This window comes from Choloepus didactylus, chromosome 1, assembly GCF_015220235.1.
Source record: "Choloepus didactylus isolate mChoDid1 chromosome 1, mChoDid1.pri, whole genome shotgun sequence".
Taxonomy (NCBI): domain Eukaryota; kingdom Metazoa; phylum Chordata; class Mammalia; order Pilosa; family Megalonychidae; genus Choloepus; species Choloepus didactylus.
Window position 1 is genome coordinate 245,809,883 of NC_051307.1, and position 17,167 is coordinate 245,827,049.

Here is a 17,167-nt window from a genome sequence, read left to right on the forward strand (position 1 = left end):
CTATTGCATGATTGTTTATCTCCCTTCATTTCTGTCACTGTTATTTTATATGTTTTGGCACTGTTGTTAGGTGCCTATGTGTTTATAATTGTTAAACCTCTTCTTGTTGGATTTTCCCTTTTATCGATAGATGATATCCTTCTTTGTCTCTTGTAACAGTTTTTGACTCAGTCTGTTTTGTCTGTTGTTAGTATAGCCACCCCAGCTTTTTTTTTTTTAAATACTGTTTGCATGGAGTGTCTTTTTCCAGCCTTTCACTTTCAACCTATTTGTATCTATGGATCTAAGATGGGTCTCTTGTAAGCACCATATAGTCAGGTCATATTTCTTTGTATGCATTCTGCCAATCTCTGCCTTTTGATTGGAGAGTTTAATCCATTTATATTTAAGAAAACTAATGATAAGATTTATGTCTTAATTGTTTTTATAAGTCTTATACTTTTTTGTCCCTCTTTTCCTCCGTATTGCCTTCCTTTTTTTCTTAGATGATCTTTTTTTAAGAAGCCATTTTGATCACTTATCCTTGCCTTTCGTATAGATTTTTTAGATTTTTTTCTTTATGGTTACCGTGGGGATAATATTTAGCATCTTACGTTCTATTATAATTTAGTTTGTGTTGATTCCAACTTGACTTCAGTAGCCTGTACATACGCTATTCCTATATCCTTCCATTTCTCCCTTTTATGTTGTTCTTGTGACAAATTACACCTTTATGCATTGTGTGCCCAGTAAGAAAGAGTTACGCTTGTTTTTTTATGCATTTGAATTTTAAGCCTTATAAGAAGAAAAAAGACCGTATTACGAACGAAATAATACTGACATTAATATTTACCCATATTGTTTCTTGTATCAGTGATCTTTATTTCTTTGTTCAGCCCTGAGGCACCTTCTTTCAGTGTGGATGGTGACTTTCAGCGTTTCCTTTAAGGCAAGTTTTGTCGTAATGAGCTCCCTCAGTTTTCGTTTGTCCAGACACGTCTTAATTTTGCCCTCATTTCTGAAGGACAGATTTGCCAGGCATGTTATTCTTGGGTAACAGTTCTTTTGTTTGTCTAATGAAGGCAAAATTAAGACGTGTCTGGACAAACGAAAACTGAGGGAGTTCATCACCACAAAGCCTGGCTTGCCTCTTGCACTCCTGTAGTTGTTCTTAATGTCCATTCTCGTTCCAGGGTTACCACCTAGTTAATTTCAGTCTCATTTTCAACTTCTTTCGTTTTTCTCACGGAGGGAGTGATTTGTAAAACTTCTTACTCTGCCATTTTGTACCTGTACCTGGCAAAAGTGATTTGTTTTAACATGCAAAGGAAAATAGATTTCCAAAGCCCTTGTTTTGTGCGTAGCAGGATTGCTTGCCAGTTAGCCTGATTACTAAAGAATATGATGCACTGGAGTGATCGTTTCCAGAGGTCATAAAATGATAAAAGGCCAAGTGAAAATTGAATGGGCTATGATGTGAAATAAAATCTTTTTCCCTCTCTGGGCTGGTCACAAGATTTTATTGGTAGTCAGACCTCATAAGAACAGGCAGGTAACTGACAGGGACTTCAAAAGAATGGATTGTATGTTTGCTTTTGGTAAAATTGAGATCTAGAATGTTGAGAAATATATAGAAAAACGATTTTGTGGAGAGGAGGCGATAAAGTCCTCAGGTCTTGGGAAGGCTAGACGAGAAGCTTCCAAGGCTAAGTAGAAAGATTAATATTTGAGCTCATGAGTTCTTCCAATAGGGTTAAACCCGGTGGATCTTCCATCTTCTGGGGAATGAGGCCAAGTGTTAAATCATTTTTTCCTTTGTCCTTTTTTTATTATTTTAAATGAGGTTAAGAATCAACTTTGAAGGGTCTATGAACTAGATTCTGTTCATAAAACAAAATGAGCTGGATTTTGAATCTCTAAATAGGGAATAAATGTGGGAGAATTTAATTTTCTCTTCAGAGTACATGGCAGGTTGAAATAGGCCAGTGTGCATCCTATGTTCAGAGATGCTGGAAATCTGAAGTTTGGGACCTTTAAAGGGAATGAAACTCTCACTTGGTCCTTACCTGTCCCTGTTTCTAGTGGTGGGATTGAACTCCCACCCCCAGAACCTAGGATTGGGACGACTGCTCCTGGACTTTGTCTACCACATGTCTCAGCCTCCTCAGGGGTGATGTGGTTACCAAAGCTGCTATTCCTCATAGTTTGGGGGAGTGTTGAAGCAGCCATTTCCAACCTCTCTTATCCTCAAGGACCCATTATTTTCCTTCTAGTTTGTTTTGAGAGTTTCTCCTGTTCTAATTAGGTAACACATGATAAATTCAAATTCAGTTGCATGTTTTTATTAATCAAAGTCATGCATAGCCAAGCATTCAGTAAAAGGCAGTAGTGCAATTGAAGTTGAGCTTTTAGAAAAACTATAGCACAGAGGTCCCATGGCTTTGACAGCAGGTGACTGGGCCTGGGGAGCCTCAGAACTGCAGCTGCAGGGACAGGGCACTGTCTCCTATTCCTGGAAAGCCTTTGGCTGTTGGTGGCCTTAGGGCTTTGCACACGTCATTTCTCTGCCTCAGATGCCCTTCATCCCCTTGTTGACTGGGTAGACCCAGCTCAAGTGTCTTGCCCTTCCCCAAGTGGAAAGAAACATACACTCAGCCATTCCATTGGACTTGTGTCCTTTCCCCATGGTCTGCAAACCATCACACCACCTCTCACCCTGTTGCATAACCAGCTGTGTGCCCCTTTTGGTCTACAACCCATAGAGGGCCAGCCTCCATGAATTGAGACAGTCTAGGACTACAAAAGTGGTGTGCCTGGCCCTCGTCACAAGCTGCTCACAGTCTGCATTAGGTAGGAATCCAGGATATGAAAGGAGGAGAGAAGCTGACAAAGTGATCGGAAAATTGTGGTAGGCATTTGGGGGTGAGGGCATGTCACTGGACGTTGCAAGAGTGCACTGGGTGGGGGTTGGGGAGGGCTGGCTCAGTGGATAGAGCACGGGCTTGGGTGTCCGGCAGGTACTTGTTATGTGACCTTGGGAGAGTCTCTTCACCACACTGACTCTCAGGTTCTTCATCTGAGAAATAAGGATCCAATCTTGACCATGAAATATTGTTGAGAAAGTATAAGTAACTTGTAGCAAGTACCCAGTTAATCTTAGTTTATATTCCCTTCTCCCTGAAAGCTAGGGGAAGTGGCATATTGTCTTGGAATAATGCTGTCCCATGTCTTTGTGTGTGGGGGGGGTGGGAGTGGGGGAGTCCTCCAAGGATGATCATGCCACGTGTAGCAGTGTCCGAGTCACCTTGTTTTAAGGCATTGGGACTGTGCTTTCTCCCAGCACAAAGGAAGGCATGGTGGTTAATTCAGCCCTGATGGTGGAACAGAATTCTCTAGTCTTCCCTTTTGTTGCAAGAAACCTTCTGGTAAAAACAGACAAACACTGCTGGGGTCTGTTTCCTCTGCCTCCTCCAGCGGCCTTGGGTTTTTCCCAGCAGGATGCCAAGGGGTAGAACCCACAGTGAGCCTCCCCCATTATCCCCGCAGGTGGCCGTGAACATCCTCAACAGCGGGCGATTCAGCATGGGCAGCCTTGTTGCCGGGATGCTCAAGAAACTGATCGGTAGGTAAGTCAGGGACAGGAGCGCTTCGTGGTTCAGACTGGCCCCTGTGGGTGGGCTAGTGCTGAGCTGGACAAATGTGCCAGCCCAAGTTTCAGATCTAGGCTTTGGCTGTGCCAGAGGCCTAGTATAGACCAAGATTGCACCCAGTCTGCCCAAAGGGTAGTTATTCACACATTAGCTTGCCTGTTTTACCTATGCGTGCAGGATGAAGGGAGAGGGAGGTGTGAAACTGTCTGAGGGAGATGGATTGCTGCTCTGTCTGCTAAAAACAGCTCCTTGGTGAACATTTCACTGAGCTGGAGACCATAAACCACTGGATCTGAGCCTCATGGCATCTTAGTCAAGGATCCCCAGGTTACAGGTGACTCAGGGAGGTGTACAGTGAGTGAAGCTTGCGGTCAAGTTCAGAACCTTGGCCTTGGGGTCTTCCCTTTGTTCTTTTCTCAGGACACCTGAAAGCTAGATTTTCCTTTGCCAGTGAACTTAAAACAGCCCTGTAGGGGTTACATTTGGCCTGAAAGTTGTCATTCCCACCTTAGCATTGTGGAAGTGGCTGAGGGAAATGCAGAGGGCCCTCGCTGCAGGTGGAGGGGGCCCAGAGAGGGGCTTGCTTCTTAAAGTTCCCCTTGCTGCTAGGCTCTGTCATGGTGGGGACATGACAGCTTCGATTTGTGTTCTTATCCCCATTTTAGAGATGAGGAAACTGAGGCTCAGTGAGGGGAAACAGTTCCCCCATGGCCATACACTGGGTTCTGAAGACTTACCCTGTCAGGCCTCAGGTTCAGGGCTTTCCTCATTTTGCCAGGCTGTTCCCAAACTCCGAACTTCTCTGGGCCTCTGTTTCCTTAGCTGGAAAACTCTCCTTAGTTCAAGAGCATTGCTGGGCCTTTTGTGGTCAGCTTGTCTCCTGGAGGGTGCAGAACCTCTCCTGAGATCCAGAGGCTCAAATGTGTGGCATGTGGGTGACCGTCTGCCTTAGGAGCCCATCTTGGTGACTGGTTTGTCATTGGATCATGCTGGAGAAAGCTTTTAGTGGACCTTGACTGCAGGCTGGGGATGAACGGGTGGGAGGCCACGCTGATTCTGGCGCCCTCAGTGCTCAGCCTAGGGGACAGGATGTGTTCACAGCCTCACCGTTGAAGCTCCAGCCCTGTCCCTTCCAAGCTGGTGCACAGCCCCAGGCAGGGGTGAGCCTGCTCCTCTGTGCTTTGTGCCTGGGTTTGTGCGTGGCCTATACCATCTTCTTTCTCACTTACTCTGCAGCAATCCTGAGGGGTAGGGGGATGTTGTCCCGTTTTCCACATGAGGGAACTGAGGTTCGGAGGGGTGACACAGCTGTGCTCAGGCTCCTCAGCTGATAGGGAAACGTGCCAAATCTGTGTCTGACTCCAAACTGCTTCTGCTGCCCTCCACTGCTGTGGCAGCAAACCAGGGGTGGACAGACCCTTCCCTGACCTCGAGGGCTTTTGATCTCGGTGTATCCCTTTCTGCTCGTTCCCACCTAAGTGTCTGAGGGTAATGATGATAGCCTTAGAAAACGATTTTAGGACAACTAGGAAATCGCTCTCTTCAACAACTCTGTTCTTCAGAAATGACTGCCGAATACGCCTGCACGAGGAAACAGTTCAACAAGAATCTCAGTGAATTTGGATTAATTAAGGTACTGGTGGTTACAAACACCGTATTTGTTGACTCCACTGTGGGGACATTAAAAGTGTGCCCTTTCTGTATCTGTACAATGACCGCTTGTGTGGTGATTTGGGAAGAAGCCTAGATGTCAAGTCACTTTCCCCAATGCCCAGGCTTGGTTTCCTTCAGCAGTGGGGCTTCTGACTTAATGACCTTCTCTCCTGTTGGCTGATTTGGGCCTCAGCACATGCACGTTCCTTCTCAATTGTTTCTTTTTTCCCCCCAAACACTCCAGGAAAAGTTTGCCCTGTTGGCTCAGAAGGCTTACGTGATGGAAAGTATGGCCTACCTCACTGCAGGGATGCTCGACCGACCCGGGCTCCCCGACTGCTCTATCGAGGCCGCCATGGTGAAGGTGAGCCCAGCACAGCCCGAGAGCTGGCACCAGACCCACTGTGCCGCTCCCGTCATCCTCCTCTCGTTAGTTTATCATTGAGCCAGTGTTTATGGTGCACCCACCCTGTGTCTGTGCTGCTGGAACCTGCCCGTCCCTGGGCTGCCGCCGGGACGCCAGAAACTGCCAAGTGCAGCCCCCAGGCAGCCCCAGCTGGTGCCTCTGCATTGCAGTTCAGACCTAATGTCCCCTGGCCTCTGACCAAAGGGGAAGACACAGACCGGGTGTTAGAACTTCAGTGCGGTCAGTATAAGGCAGCAGTAGTAGTGCTTGCTTGGAAAGGACTGTCTTATTCCAAGTTTACAGCCTGCTTACTCTTTGATATTAAAATTTCCTTTTATGAAATGTTTGGTGGAGGTAGATATCAGTGTTTCATGTTGTTTCATTTGGAGAGGTGACTTTTTTTTTTTTTAGCTTAATGAAAAAGATGGCAACCCTAACTCAGTCAGCCCTTTGTCTTTAAACTGGTCTGGGAAGAGAATCTTTGAGAAGTGGTGAGAGGTTTGACAGTGTAGAGAAGTGGAGATGCTAGTGTAGATAGAAAAATCTACCTAGAAGGTTTAGAATTTTATTTAATGTGGTAAGTCTTCTCTATGTGCAGCCTTTGTGCTAGGTACTTTTTTTGGGGGGTCTTTTTTATTGGTGCTAGAAACCTTTTCCTTCATTTTATCTATCAATCAGTTTTCTCATAACCCTTCAGCAGTAACAATTAGCACCTGTCAGCAGACCCCATTCCAGAGGCAAAGCCTAGAGCTAAATGTGACAGTATCTCTGTCAAGCCATTCACAGTGCGGAGAGTCAAAAATAAACCGTGCAACATGAGGTGTGCCCCAGTGCAGAGGGGGACCTGTATGCAAGGAGGACTGGGGGTGGGAAGAGAGTTTGGGCTTCCTGAAGACGGTGAAGTCTCAGGTGGGTTTTAAAAGCTGTGGACTTGGGGGAGGAAGTCTGTTCCATCCCAAGGCAGACAGAAGCCTGGAAGGCCTGGTTGGTGGCTGAGGGAGGACTGGGTTAGGGCACGACGGGGTCAGGATGCTGTCTGGGGCCAGGCCCTCTGCAGGGCCATCTCTGGCTGCCCAGTCCCCCCAAGGCCTGGGCCCTCCTTCTGGCAGGGATTCAGCAACAGCGAGCCTGTGCTGAACTCGCCCTGGTACCTGTGGCAGGTGTTCAGCTCGGAGGGTGCCTGGCAGTGCGTGAGCGAGGCACTGCAGATCCTCGGGGGCTCGGGCTACGTGAAGGACCACCCCTATGAGCGCCTGCTGCGCGACGCCCGCATCCTTCTCATCTTCGAGGTGAGTGGCCCTGCTGCCGCTAGATGCAGCTGTGCCCAGACTGCTGCTGGCGGCCCCGTCCTCCTCACCCTGACGCCCATGGTCAGGAGCTCCTTGGGTTCTGCAAGATGTTTCCGAGGCTGCCGTGGCCCAGGCTCGCATGGGAGGTGGGGGGGGGTCTCCCATTTGGTTCTCTTGACCCTGCACAGACCCATTTTACAGAGGAGGAAGTTGAGGCTGAGAGAGATCAGGCCTCTCATTCAGGGTCCCTCTCCTGGGCGACTCCACAGAGCCCACTGGTGACTTGCCCTGGGTCATCTTGGCTAGATTGCTTTTGTCCTTCTTGGTCAGCTGTGACGTACAGTCTGGAACACAAGCATTCCCAAAGTAGGGGTGGAATCTGTCACTTCTGAGGCCCCTGGCGCCCTCCCACCTGGCACCTGCTAGCTGAATTGACTCTTTAGGCTTGAGAATTTGTGAATGGCAGCAGAGGATGAGGAAAATGTCAGGGCTAGGGAGTCCTGAGAGAGGACCCTGTTGAACCGCCTCAGTACACTGGGAAGGGACAGCAGGACCCAGCAGCTGCCCTTAGGGGCAGGATTTTGGCTGACCAGGCCCAGACGGTAGCTCACCTGCTGGATGGAGAGGGACTAAGAGAGCATGGGTAGGAGCAGCGGGCTAGAGGAGATGGGAGGGGGTGGAGGGTGGACATGAAGGCTCGATAAGCAGCCCGAGGGAAGGAGCTGGACTGAGGAGCAGGGGAATTGAGATCTTAGCATTAGGGCGGCAGAAGCCATAAATAGCTTTTGAGTAGGGAATGATTTGGTTGCATTTGTGTTCTAGAAAGATCCCCCCCAGGGGCTAAAGTGGAAGGTGGGTTGCAGGGGGGAGACGAGAGGCCAGGGGTCCCATGGTGGCAGGGAGGGGTGGGCTTCAGGGGCTGTGGAGAGAGGATGGTCGGGCTTTCGCAATTGACGTGGAGCGTGCAGGAGACAGGTCCTCTGACGAGGCCGAGGTTTTGAGGTTTCTGAGGGGAGCCTCAGACTTCCTGGTGGTCAAGTCCTATGAGGCTCTTCAGGGTGAAAGGCAATCTGAAGTGGCCCAGTTTGACACATTTATCAGAGGGCTCTTGGGTTACCCACAGAAAGGGCCCCATCAACTCCTGTTCCCATTCGTGAGCCACGTCCCAGCCTGGTTGTCTGTTCCCACAGTGGGCAGATGGGGTGCAGGCCAGCCCGAGGACACGGGAGGGCCAGATTCCCAATGGTGTTGGGACATGTTGGGGCCCTGCTGCCCCAGGCCTGGTTCTCCAGGGTCCCTGTCCCTCAGCCTCTTTGAAGAGGGGCAGAGCCTTCAGTGGGAGGCAGAAGCCCTTGTCTGGAGACCTTTTGCTCAGGATGGGGGTGGTTTGGCCTGGAGGCCTCCATACTTCTTCCTTCTCTCCTGTAGTAGTGTGGGCCAGCCGGGAGCCCTGTGCTAGCTGACCTTGGTGCCAGCCTGGCTGCAAGGGTTCATTTCCCAGCACTAGCCCTGCAAAATGGGTAGAAACCCCCACCCAGCCTGCCTCACAGGTGGTCAGAGGAAGTCATAGTGACAGAGTGCAGCATGGAGGTGGCCCGTGGGTGCTGCCAGCTGCTGCCCCTCAGGTGTCTGCGGCTTCCCGGGGGAACCTGGCCCAGACCCAGAGTCAGTGACGTCCGTCCAGCACTTGCTGTTTGATGCCCAGGTGGCAGGCTCCCTCACCAGCCCAGGAAAGCCGTTTTTCCCGTTTTAAAGAGGGGAATCTGAGGTGTGAAGAGAGGAATGACGTATGGAAGGCTGGGTGCAGAGAGGGGGCGGGTCCCAGCAGAATCCCCTGCCCTGGTCCCTGTGGAAGTGGTGCTGTGGGAGTTTACTGTGTCTGGAGCCTGCCGGCCCCCGAAGCCCTGGCCACAGCTTTGTTCCCAGCTGCTCCCAAAACAGCGGCCTCCTAGTGAGGGATATGAGTGGGGGCCCAACCTCCTCCCCAGCCACTGCCAAGGCCTTGCAGTGGTGCCCAGCAGGCCAGATGCAGAGCAGGTCACCATTCGTGGTGGGGGATGGGGGGGGCAAGCTTTGACCTCTGCTCCTGGCTGCAGGGAACCAATGAGATTCTCCGGATGTACATCGCCCTGACGGGTCTGCAGTATGCCGGCCGCATCCTGACCACGAGGGTCAAGTAGGTGCTGTTCCCACCATCTGGCTCCCGGGGGTCCCACTGCCCAGCAGAGTGGGTGGGAGGTGGGGCGCCGCCTGGCAGCTCCTTTTCCAGGCTGGCTGGGTTTGGATTACCTGGAGGGAAGACGGAGGGGCAGGGCCTTGACGGCCGGGCTGCAGGGCTTGGCTTCCTGTGTGGGTGAGGGGAGAGGCCCACTGCCCGGGGATACCTGCAGTCACACTGCTCTCCATCCTCATCTTGAATCCATCTTCCAACCTCCCCTGCCACCTGCCGGCTCCCACATTGTGGGGAGCTGCTTTTCAGAACCTGGGAAGCGAAAGGAATCCCTCAAACAGGTGCCAGGCTCTCTCTTCCTCCCTGTTCCCCTCTACCCCCATCCTAAGGACAGAGCAGTTTGAAGTCACTGCTGGAGCCCAAGCAACAAGGGTTGCTAATAGCATTTAGCAGGCTTGTGACCCATGAGATGACCACCTGGAAGCGGGCAATGGCTCAGTGTCCCCGAGGGGGCACCTGTGTGTCCCCAACTCAGAGGAGCCTGGGTGGGGGTGGGGTCACATGCAACCAGTCGCCCAGCGTGCCCAGGGAGGAGCGGGTGTGGGGTGGGCTAGCAGGTCCAGGGTTGGTCCCTTTATGGCTTGGGAGCGTCAGGAAGAAGCACACACAGTGTGCCTGTGGCCCTGAGGTGCTGAGGGTGTGTGCTGTGGGGCAGTGAGAGCTGGCACTGGGCCTCAGGTCCCAGGGCTGTGCATTTTCTGCAGCGAGCTGAAACGGGGGAACGTGAGCACAGTCCTGGAGACCGTGGGCCGGAGGCTTCGAGACTCCATGGGCCAAACTGTGGACCTGGGGCTGACAGGCAAGCTTGGAGTCGTGCACCCCAGCCTGGCGGTGAGTGGGCCCAGTGGGCGGAGCTGGCCGTAGGCAGGTGTGGGAGGGGCGTGTTTCCTGTTTGGGTGCTCTGTTGGGTATCCCCTTCTCAGAAATGCTCTGAACAGGGGCCTAGACTCCTGTGGGGAGTTGGGGAGGCCCACCTGATGCCCCCACACAAATACCCCTCAGCCTGGGTATGAGCCCGTTGTGCTGGGAGAACAGCCCAGCCTGGTAGCAGGGCCTGGTCCTCCTGGGGGAATGGAAGAGGTGTTGAGCAGCTCCTGTCTGCTGGCATAACAGGACAGCGCCAACAAGCTGGAGGAGAACGTGTATTACTTTGGCCAGACTGTCGAGACGCTGCTTCTCCGCTTTGGCAAGGTAAGCAGGCCCCTGCCAGGTGTGGGCACCGTAGGCCCTCCTGCAGTGGGGTCAGGAAGGCGTGGCCAGTGCCCAGGAGACCATTTTCACTCAGTTTCCACCTTTGGGGCCCCAGCTCTCATCCCTGGCTAGGTTAACTTCCTTAGGAGAGTAAAGATTTCTGGGGAGAGTTGGGACCAGGCCTAGAGCAGAGATTTTGACCACCAGGGATGGGTTGGGATGCAGGGCTGGCTGCTTCTGCCTGTCTTGGGGGCCACTAGGTAGCTGGGTGGGAATCCCTGCTGGAGGACAGCTTTCTGTGCTGTTTCCAGGCAACTTCCAGGTGAAAAGGGACTCCAGGGAATCTGTTGAAAGTGGCATTAGCACATGGAGTAGCTGGCTGTGGTCTTAGCCAAGTTGCTGGGGCCTTATCTTGCCTTGATCCCTACCTAAATCTAGACAGACTAAGAGAAGGGAAAACAGAAGGCAGCTGTGAGCTGGCTTCACAGAACCCTCAGGAAAGGAATTCTCAGCTCCCTTTTGCCAAAGAATAAAGCAAGGCCCAGTAATGGGCAAGGGGGCAGTGGTGGGTGGTCCTACAGACCCATTACCCACTCCGTTACCTCCGGGGTTCCCAGACCATTGTGGAGGAGCAGCTGGTGCTGAAGCGGGTGGCCAACATCCTCATCAACCTCTACGGCATGACGGCCGTCCTGTCCCGGGCCAGCCGTGCCATCCGCAGCGGACTCCGCAACCATGACCATGAGGTACACCCCGCCTCATACTCAGCACTCCCTGCTGCCTTGTGTGGCTGCAGTTTAATGAGAACAGGTGGTTGGGGCGGGGACAGTCAGGCGGCACGGGGCCTCCCAGGGGACTCTCAGGAGGTTGGGATGAGCAAGCAGTGGGGGTGGATCACACAGGTCCTTGTGGAGGCTGGCAGGTGGCATGTTCAGCTGGGGCCCAGGGCGTGCACTGTCGTCTTTGGTGGGACAGTCTGTGCTGCTCAGGAGACAGGGCTGCTCCTTTCAAGGATCTTCCTACCTGAGAGGGAGAGAGGATGGGGTGAGTGACAGCCACCCCAAAAGCCAGTGGCCTTCACTCTGCCTTCCTGCCCCCACCGAGTGGCAAGTCCTGTGTCTTCTTCGCTCTCCCAGAGGTGTCGCCGAGTTCCCGCGGGGTGCCGGGCTCTTTCCAGGCATTAGCCCCCCAGTTGGCTGTGGAGGCTGGGAGTATGGTGTCCATTCACAGACGAGACTGAGGCTCATGTGTCCAGTAACTTGCCCGTAGGGACAGCTAGTTTGGGGCAGGGCTGGGACTAAAACCCAGGGCTGCATGATTTCTGAGTCAGGCCTTCTGGTTCTTCCCTGCCAAGCTGCCCAGTTTGGGTAACTGACTGGGTTCTTGGAAGCCCAGATACCAGACTCAGGAAAGGGGGGCCTGTGGCCCGGAAAGCCCAGGATTCTCAGTGGTCACTCTTTCTGACGTCTGTTCTTGCAGCTTCTGTTGGCCAACATGTTCTGCATGGAAGCCTACTACCAGAACCTCTTCACCCTGTCTCAGCTGGACAAGTGTGAGTGGGGCAGCTTTGGGGAGGGAAGAGAGCCACTGTCCAGGGTCCCCAGCCAGGCTGCTCATCAGCTTCTGCCCAAGCGAGATCCTGTGCCAGTCTGGACTTGCCTCCTGTCCCACAGATTCTCCCTGCTCAACACGGCACGGCTAGCCCCACAGCAAGCAACTTTGTAGCTTGTCGCTGCCCCTTGTGCTGGGCCCTGCCGGTGTCTGCCCAGCAGGCCTTGTCCACAGAGGAAGCAGGCGATGTGCTTGATTTGGGAGAAGGCAGTTAAACTTAACTTACCTCTTTACTCCCTACTCCAGCCAGAAATAACTTGCAACTCTCTGCAGGTGCTCCAGGATTGGGGCCTGAAGAATGTGGGAGTTCGGTGTGTCTAGAATGCTTGTCCTCTTCCATCACTGTCTGCCTTGCCTGGAAGCACCCAGCTCAAGTGCTGCTGCTTCTGCCCCTTTCAGGCCTGGGTCTTGTTCCTCTGGATCCCAGCCCTTTTGCCAGGCCCTAGAGGCTACCAGCACTATGTCCAGTTGTGAGGGCAGCAGCTTACAATTTTGTGCACCTTCTGGTTCCAGGTGCTGAATTTGTGGAGGGTGAAGAAATGTTTTCTCCTCCAATAGCCTTGAATTGCAAATGGACCATTTATTGCACAAGTGCCCCACCCCCACCGCCCAAGATCTGAGGGTTTTTAGAGATTAACGGACAAGCTCTTTGTAATTCAGAAGGAAGCCTCTATCCCCTTTTCTCCTGGCAGCCGAGAATCACCTCCTGGAGGTTTGGTTGGAAGAGAGGGTGGGATCCACGTTGGATGGGCTTTGTTGAAGAAAGTATTTCAGCTGTGTTTATATTGTCACGGTGCAGAAAGATGACTGCCTTTTTTCCTCCCAGATTCTCCAGAAAATCTAGACGAACAGATTAAGAAAGTATCCCAGCAGATCCTAGAGAAGCGAACCTATATCTGTGCCCACCCGCTGGACAGGGCGTCCTGAGGCCCAGGGACATCCCTGCTGTAGCCAGCCCCTGGCCACAGTGAAGCCCATCGCTGGACAAGGTGGAAGCCATTCAAGTGAAGGACTCTTTTCCTGTCTGGGAGCCTCCTGTAGGCTTTGACCTGCAGACCTTGTGTCTTTGGACACGTTGTCTGACATGCTCATGGGTTCTGAACAAAGAGAAAGAATCAGTGACACCTGGAATTTCATAGTTGAGGCACCATCAGTGTGGAATCTGGGGCTGGGTCTGCTGCTGTCTGTGGCATGAGGCTGGCCTGAAGCCATTCCTGCGAGACCACATGCTGTCCAAGAAATAGCTTGGAAGCTGTGTACCTGTCAGACATTTAAAACAGGAGGAAAATGCACTGAAAACAGGTACCAGGAACCACTTAACAAAAAAAGAACGTAACATGTTGCAATTTGTTTACCTTTCTTAGCCTTTGCTGAAGTAGTTATCAATGGATGACAGCATGACCCTGGGAGCTTACCTACTCTTTGGTGATGGCTTCTGATCCCCTTTGTCCTCATCCTGCAAGAGAGGGCCCTAAAGCAGGAGCACAGTCCTAGCCCAGGGCTGCAGTGCCTTGGGGGTCACAAGCCCTTATCTTTGATACTTCTCCAATAATAGGTGTAAAATTGCATTGTCTGGTATGTGACAGTAACTGATGGTTTTCTTGCTGATTACCTCCCAGGTCTTTTCTTTTTGCCTTTTTTTCATGGATTGAAGAGAGGGCAAGAAGGTGCTCATCACATTGCACTCTTGAACTTTGTGTTTCTCCAGGTGCCCTCCTGCTGTTATTTGCAAATACACTGGGGTGTGATATGCCAGCACTGGCTGGCTGCGAGCTTTGGTCTGCTCTTCCAATGGTTTAAGGCTCCTAGAGGCCCATCATAGATTTTGCCTTGAGGAAGGAGGTGGCCAGACTGTTTTTCCTCCACTGTAAGTCATCTCCTTTCCTGTAAACTGCAGTCATGCTGGAAACTGGCAAAGAGGAGGCTGGGAATGCTGGGAGCTGAGCAGGCTTAGTGGTGAATGCCGAGCCTTTGGGCACAGCTTTGGTAACTCATCTTTTAATATTAAAAATGGATAAAGTTTACAAATACTGTGACTTGGGAAGTAATTTTCCAATAAAACCCAAAGTTCCTGAAGTATTCTTTTGTTGGCTAGTAATAAATGACTGCACAAAATGGAGAATACATATCTTTCTGCACAGTGACTGGGCTGCCAAGCTGCAGCGCTGTAGTTCCTTTGCACAGTGGAAGCTTGGAAAGCTGCTGTTCAGAACCCCCATCTCCCCTTCCAGGTAATCCTCTGGAAATAACGTTTCCCTATGGGCCTTGGTGGCTTGTAAGGCCCCTGTCAGTGGCTGGGTTTAAGAGGCCAAGTTACCATTTAAAGTTTCCTTGTCTCACCTGTAATTTCTGAGTTTTTCTTGATGGGAGAGGGGTGGTGCCACATGATTTTATTGTATTTTCAGCAAAATGCCCAGGGAAATTCTGCCAGAAAGGCTCCCATTGATGCCCCCTAGGAAGGAAGGACTCTTGCCAGTGAGGCAAACCCTGCATTCCTTGGTCGGACCACTCATGTAGTGGGAACCCTCTTTAGAGCCACAACAATAACTAAGTTATGCCAGCAGATAGGTGGGTCCTTTTTTTGTTTGTTTGTAGTCCAGAGGTCCTAGGGCCTATGCTGGAGGGAGAGAGCAAAGTCCAGACAAGCAGAGTCATAGAAATTTCAGCAACTTGTTAGCACTTCTGTTTCAGAGAGGAACCATTAGCAGCTGTCCTCAGGAGTCAGGGGAGGAAAGAAATCCATCTTGTTTATGTGCTCAAACTTTCTGTGAAAGGTTTCTCTGGCAAACCTTCCTCCAAGATCAGCTCACCTTTCTCTTCCTGAACAAAAGTTCTGTTTCTTTTAACCAATAAATTGGGGCTATGTTTCAATGTATAAATGATTTTGAGGTCAGTTGTCATAAGCAGAGGGTGAAGTTAAAAAGAGGACACAGAGCAGAGGGATGGTTTAGCAAGACCCCTGCTTCCGATCTCCTTCCCTTTACCCACAGATGGGGGAAGGCACTGCCTTAGAGTTAGAAGGGAGTTGGAAACTCTGCATCCCAGCTGTTGGTTTGGGTGTCCCAGAAGCAAGTCATGGTTGACAGTGTTAAAGGTGAAAAGGCCCTTAGACATCTTTCAACTCCCCCATTTTATAGATGAGAAAACAGGCCCAGATCAGTGAAGGCACTTCCCAGAGTCACACACAGGAGGTTGGTGTTACCCCTGGTGCTAGAATCCAGGGCTTCCGTGTTCCAGCTCAGTGTTGAAACTGCTATGCTGGACTCATGCTCAATCTTGATTTCCTGACCCACAAAGTTTGGACATATAGAACAAGATGGATGCTGCTGGAAATTCACAGTGGCTCTGGCTTCCTGCCTGCCAACAGCATCAGGAGGCTTAGCTTGGAACAATGTCTCTTACCTGTAACAGGCTTCAGTGCTGGCAGAGGGGGCAGTTCAAGGAAAGTGGGTGGCTTCTTGTACAGATCAAAGTCCACGTGGCGCTGTGCCCAGCCCCAGCTCTTCCGGTCCAAAACCGGCTCCAGCACATTGGCAAACAGTGTGTTTTCCTTCCACTTCTAAATTGGGGGAGGAAGAGGAGGAGGGTAAGTTGGGAGGCAGGAGGCCCCGTGGACCCCCACCTGTAGCCCTGCCCTGCCCGGAGGACCTCCTTCAGCTCCTCGATGCGGCTGATGGGGGGCAGCTTGGGGTGGCGGTTGCTTTCGAGGCTGCTCTGGGTTCCCAGCACTTGGAATCTGCTGGCCGTGAGCCAGGCCTGCTGAGATTGTTCCTGGGCTTTCTTCTGCTCTGCCTCCGAGTCCTGAGGCTCCACCATGGCCGAGAGGTATTCTTGTGAGTACGTGAATCTCTTCCTTGGCTCCTGGAAAAGATCTGGATTGAATGGCTGGTAGCAGACATGGATATGACTGACTGGCTGCCACATTTCCAAGTGCATGTCAGACACAGCTGGGGACCTATGATTCTTCCTGACCAGGTAGATGGTGCATTTGGGTCATCCAAACTGCAGAGCCTTGTGAGAGTCATATTGTCCCCTTTTACAGAAAAAGTAACGTTCTAATTTATCTAATGTGTGCTGGAAGTTTAAGCCAAGGCTTTTCCTTCTGGGTGACACCTGGCTTTCATAAGCAGCAGCAACCAAGTGCTCAACAGAGACAAGGAATCTACAGTCATTTTCAGCCATGTACATTTAGTGAGGGGAGGGAGCACTTATTCTCTCCCAGCTCCTGATCTCCTCCTACTTCCCCTACTGGGTGGCTTTCATGTGCACACCTGAGAGCCCAGTCTGCTGACTTCCAGGCAAGTGTGGCCACAGAGGAAAGAGCTCGTTGATCAGCCAGCTGCAGTTACCCTGTTTGGATGCAGTACACACATCTGACTGTTGCCACTCTCTGGGCCTCTCACTCACCTTGGCCATCTCTCGGTACAGCTCCTTCTTGGCAAGTTCTGTGGAATTCAGGGTCTGAATACTGTAGTTGTAGACAGCCTCTGTGGCGGGGGCTGAAATTTTAATCCTCTTCACCATGGGTTTTTGAGTCTTTTTCCTGACCTGGTAGGCTTCTGTGATATTTCTCTGAAGAAAGAGACAGTAGTCATCACCCACATAAGGCCACTGCTACCACCACCACCTACCAGTATTCATCAAGATCTTCTCTGGGACATGGCTGTCTGTGCTACAGGAATTGATTTTTTTTTTTCCCCTGACACTTGATTATCTTTTTTTAAAATTTATTTTTATTGTGGAGACAGGAATTCTTGAATACTGCTGCTGTTAGTTCACCATAACACCCTGACAAAGAGGGCCCTTAGAAGTCATCTAGTCCAACTCTCACTATCCAGAACGGAGTTCTGGGGCCCAGGAAGGAAAGGAGCACCCAAGACTTGCCTCAGGTCACAGTAACTGGAGCATGGATCACCCGGCCACTACTCTCCCATCAGGCACTGAAGAGAGGCAGAATTTCTCACTCAAATTAGTAAAGCAGCAAGTACTGCCACCCTTTACCATGGTCTCTCTTTTGTTCTGAGTGCATGGAGGAGTGTTACCTTGTTTCTCTACAACACCCCCAGTATGGAGACAGGAACTATTTCCCCAGGCAGAGAGATCCAAGATGGTCTGTCGGCTTCCTTTGTTTGTAAATGAAAATAGCAGTGAGGAAAGA

General features: G+C 51.3%; 2 protein-coding genes across 7 annotated transcripts in view; one reads left to right on the forward strand and one right to left on the reverse strand.

Annotated features, from left to right (window-relative positions):
* ACAD9 (acyl-CoA dehydrogenase family member 9) overlaps window positions 1–14,088 on the forward strand; it is a 37,492-nt gene extending 23,404 nt beyond the window's left edge. Inside the window, exons 9-18 of one of the 2 annotated variants that reach the window (XM_037802934.1) lie at window positions 3,526–3,601; window positions 5,192–5,262; window positions 5,527–5,646; window positions 6,849–6,977; window positions 9,074–9,153; window positions 9,912–10,038; window positions 10,321–10,398; window positions 11,016–11,144; window positions 11,878–11,950; window positions 12,836–14,088. In XM_037802934.1, the coding sequence (XP_037658862.1) occupies window positions 3,526–3,601; window positions 5,192–5,262; window positions 5,527–5,646; window positions 6,849–6,977; window positions 9,074–9,153; window positions 9,912–10,038; window positions 10,321–10,398; window positions 11,016–11,144; window positions 11,878–11,950; window positions 12,836–12,936 (984 nt within the window). In that variant the 3' untranslated portion in view covers window positions 12,937–14,088. Of the gene's footprint in view, window positions 1–3,525; window positions 3,602–5,191; window positions 5,263–5,526; window positions 5,647–6,848; window positions 6,978–9,073; window positions 9,154–9,911; window positions 10,039–10,320; window positions 10,399–11,015; window positions 11,145–11,877 lie in introns of both variants that reach the window. The other variant, XM_037802924.1, reaches the window with a different exon arrangement.
* The window catches only part of CFAP92 (cilia and flagella associated protein 92 (putative)), a 146,162-nt gene continuing 140,173 nt past the window's right edge, over window positions 11,179–17,167 (reverse strand). For 4 of the 5 annotated variants that reach the window (XM_037802898.1, XM_037802890.1, XM_037802870.1 and 1 more), the window contains 4 exons: window positions 16,417–16,581; window positions 15,658–15,870; window positions 15,412–15,568; window positions 11,179–11,421 (listed from right to left, as the gene is read on the reverse strand). In XM_037802898.1, coding sequence (XP_037658826.1) covers window positions 11,384–11,421; window positions 15,412–15,568; window positions 15,658–15,870; window positions 16,417–16,581 — 573 coding nt within the window. In that variant the 3' untranslated portion in view covers window positions 11,179–11,383. Of the gene's footprint in view, window positions 11,422–15,411; window positions 15,569–15,657; window positions 15,871–16,416; window positions 16,582–17,167 lie in introns of those variants that run through there. The other variant, XR_005211618.1, reaches the window with a different exon arrangement.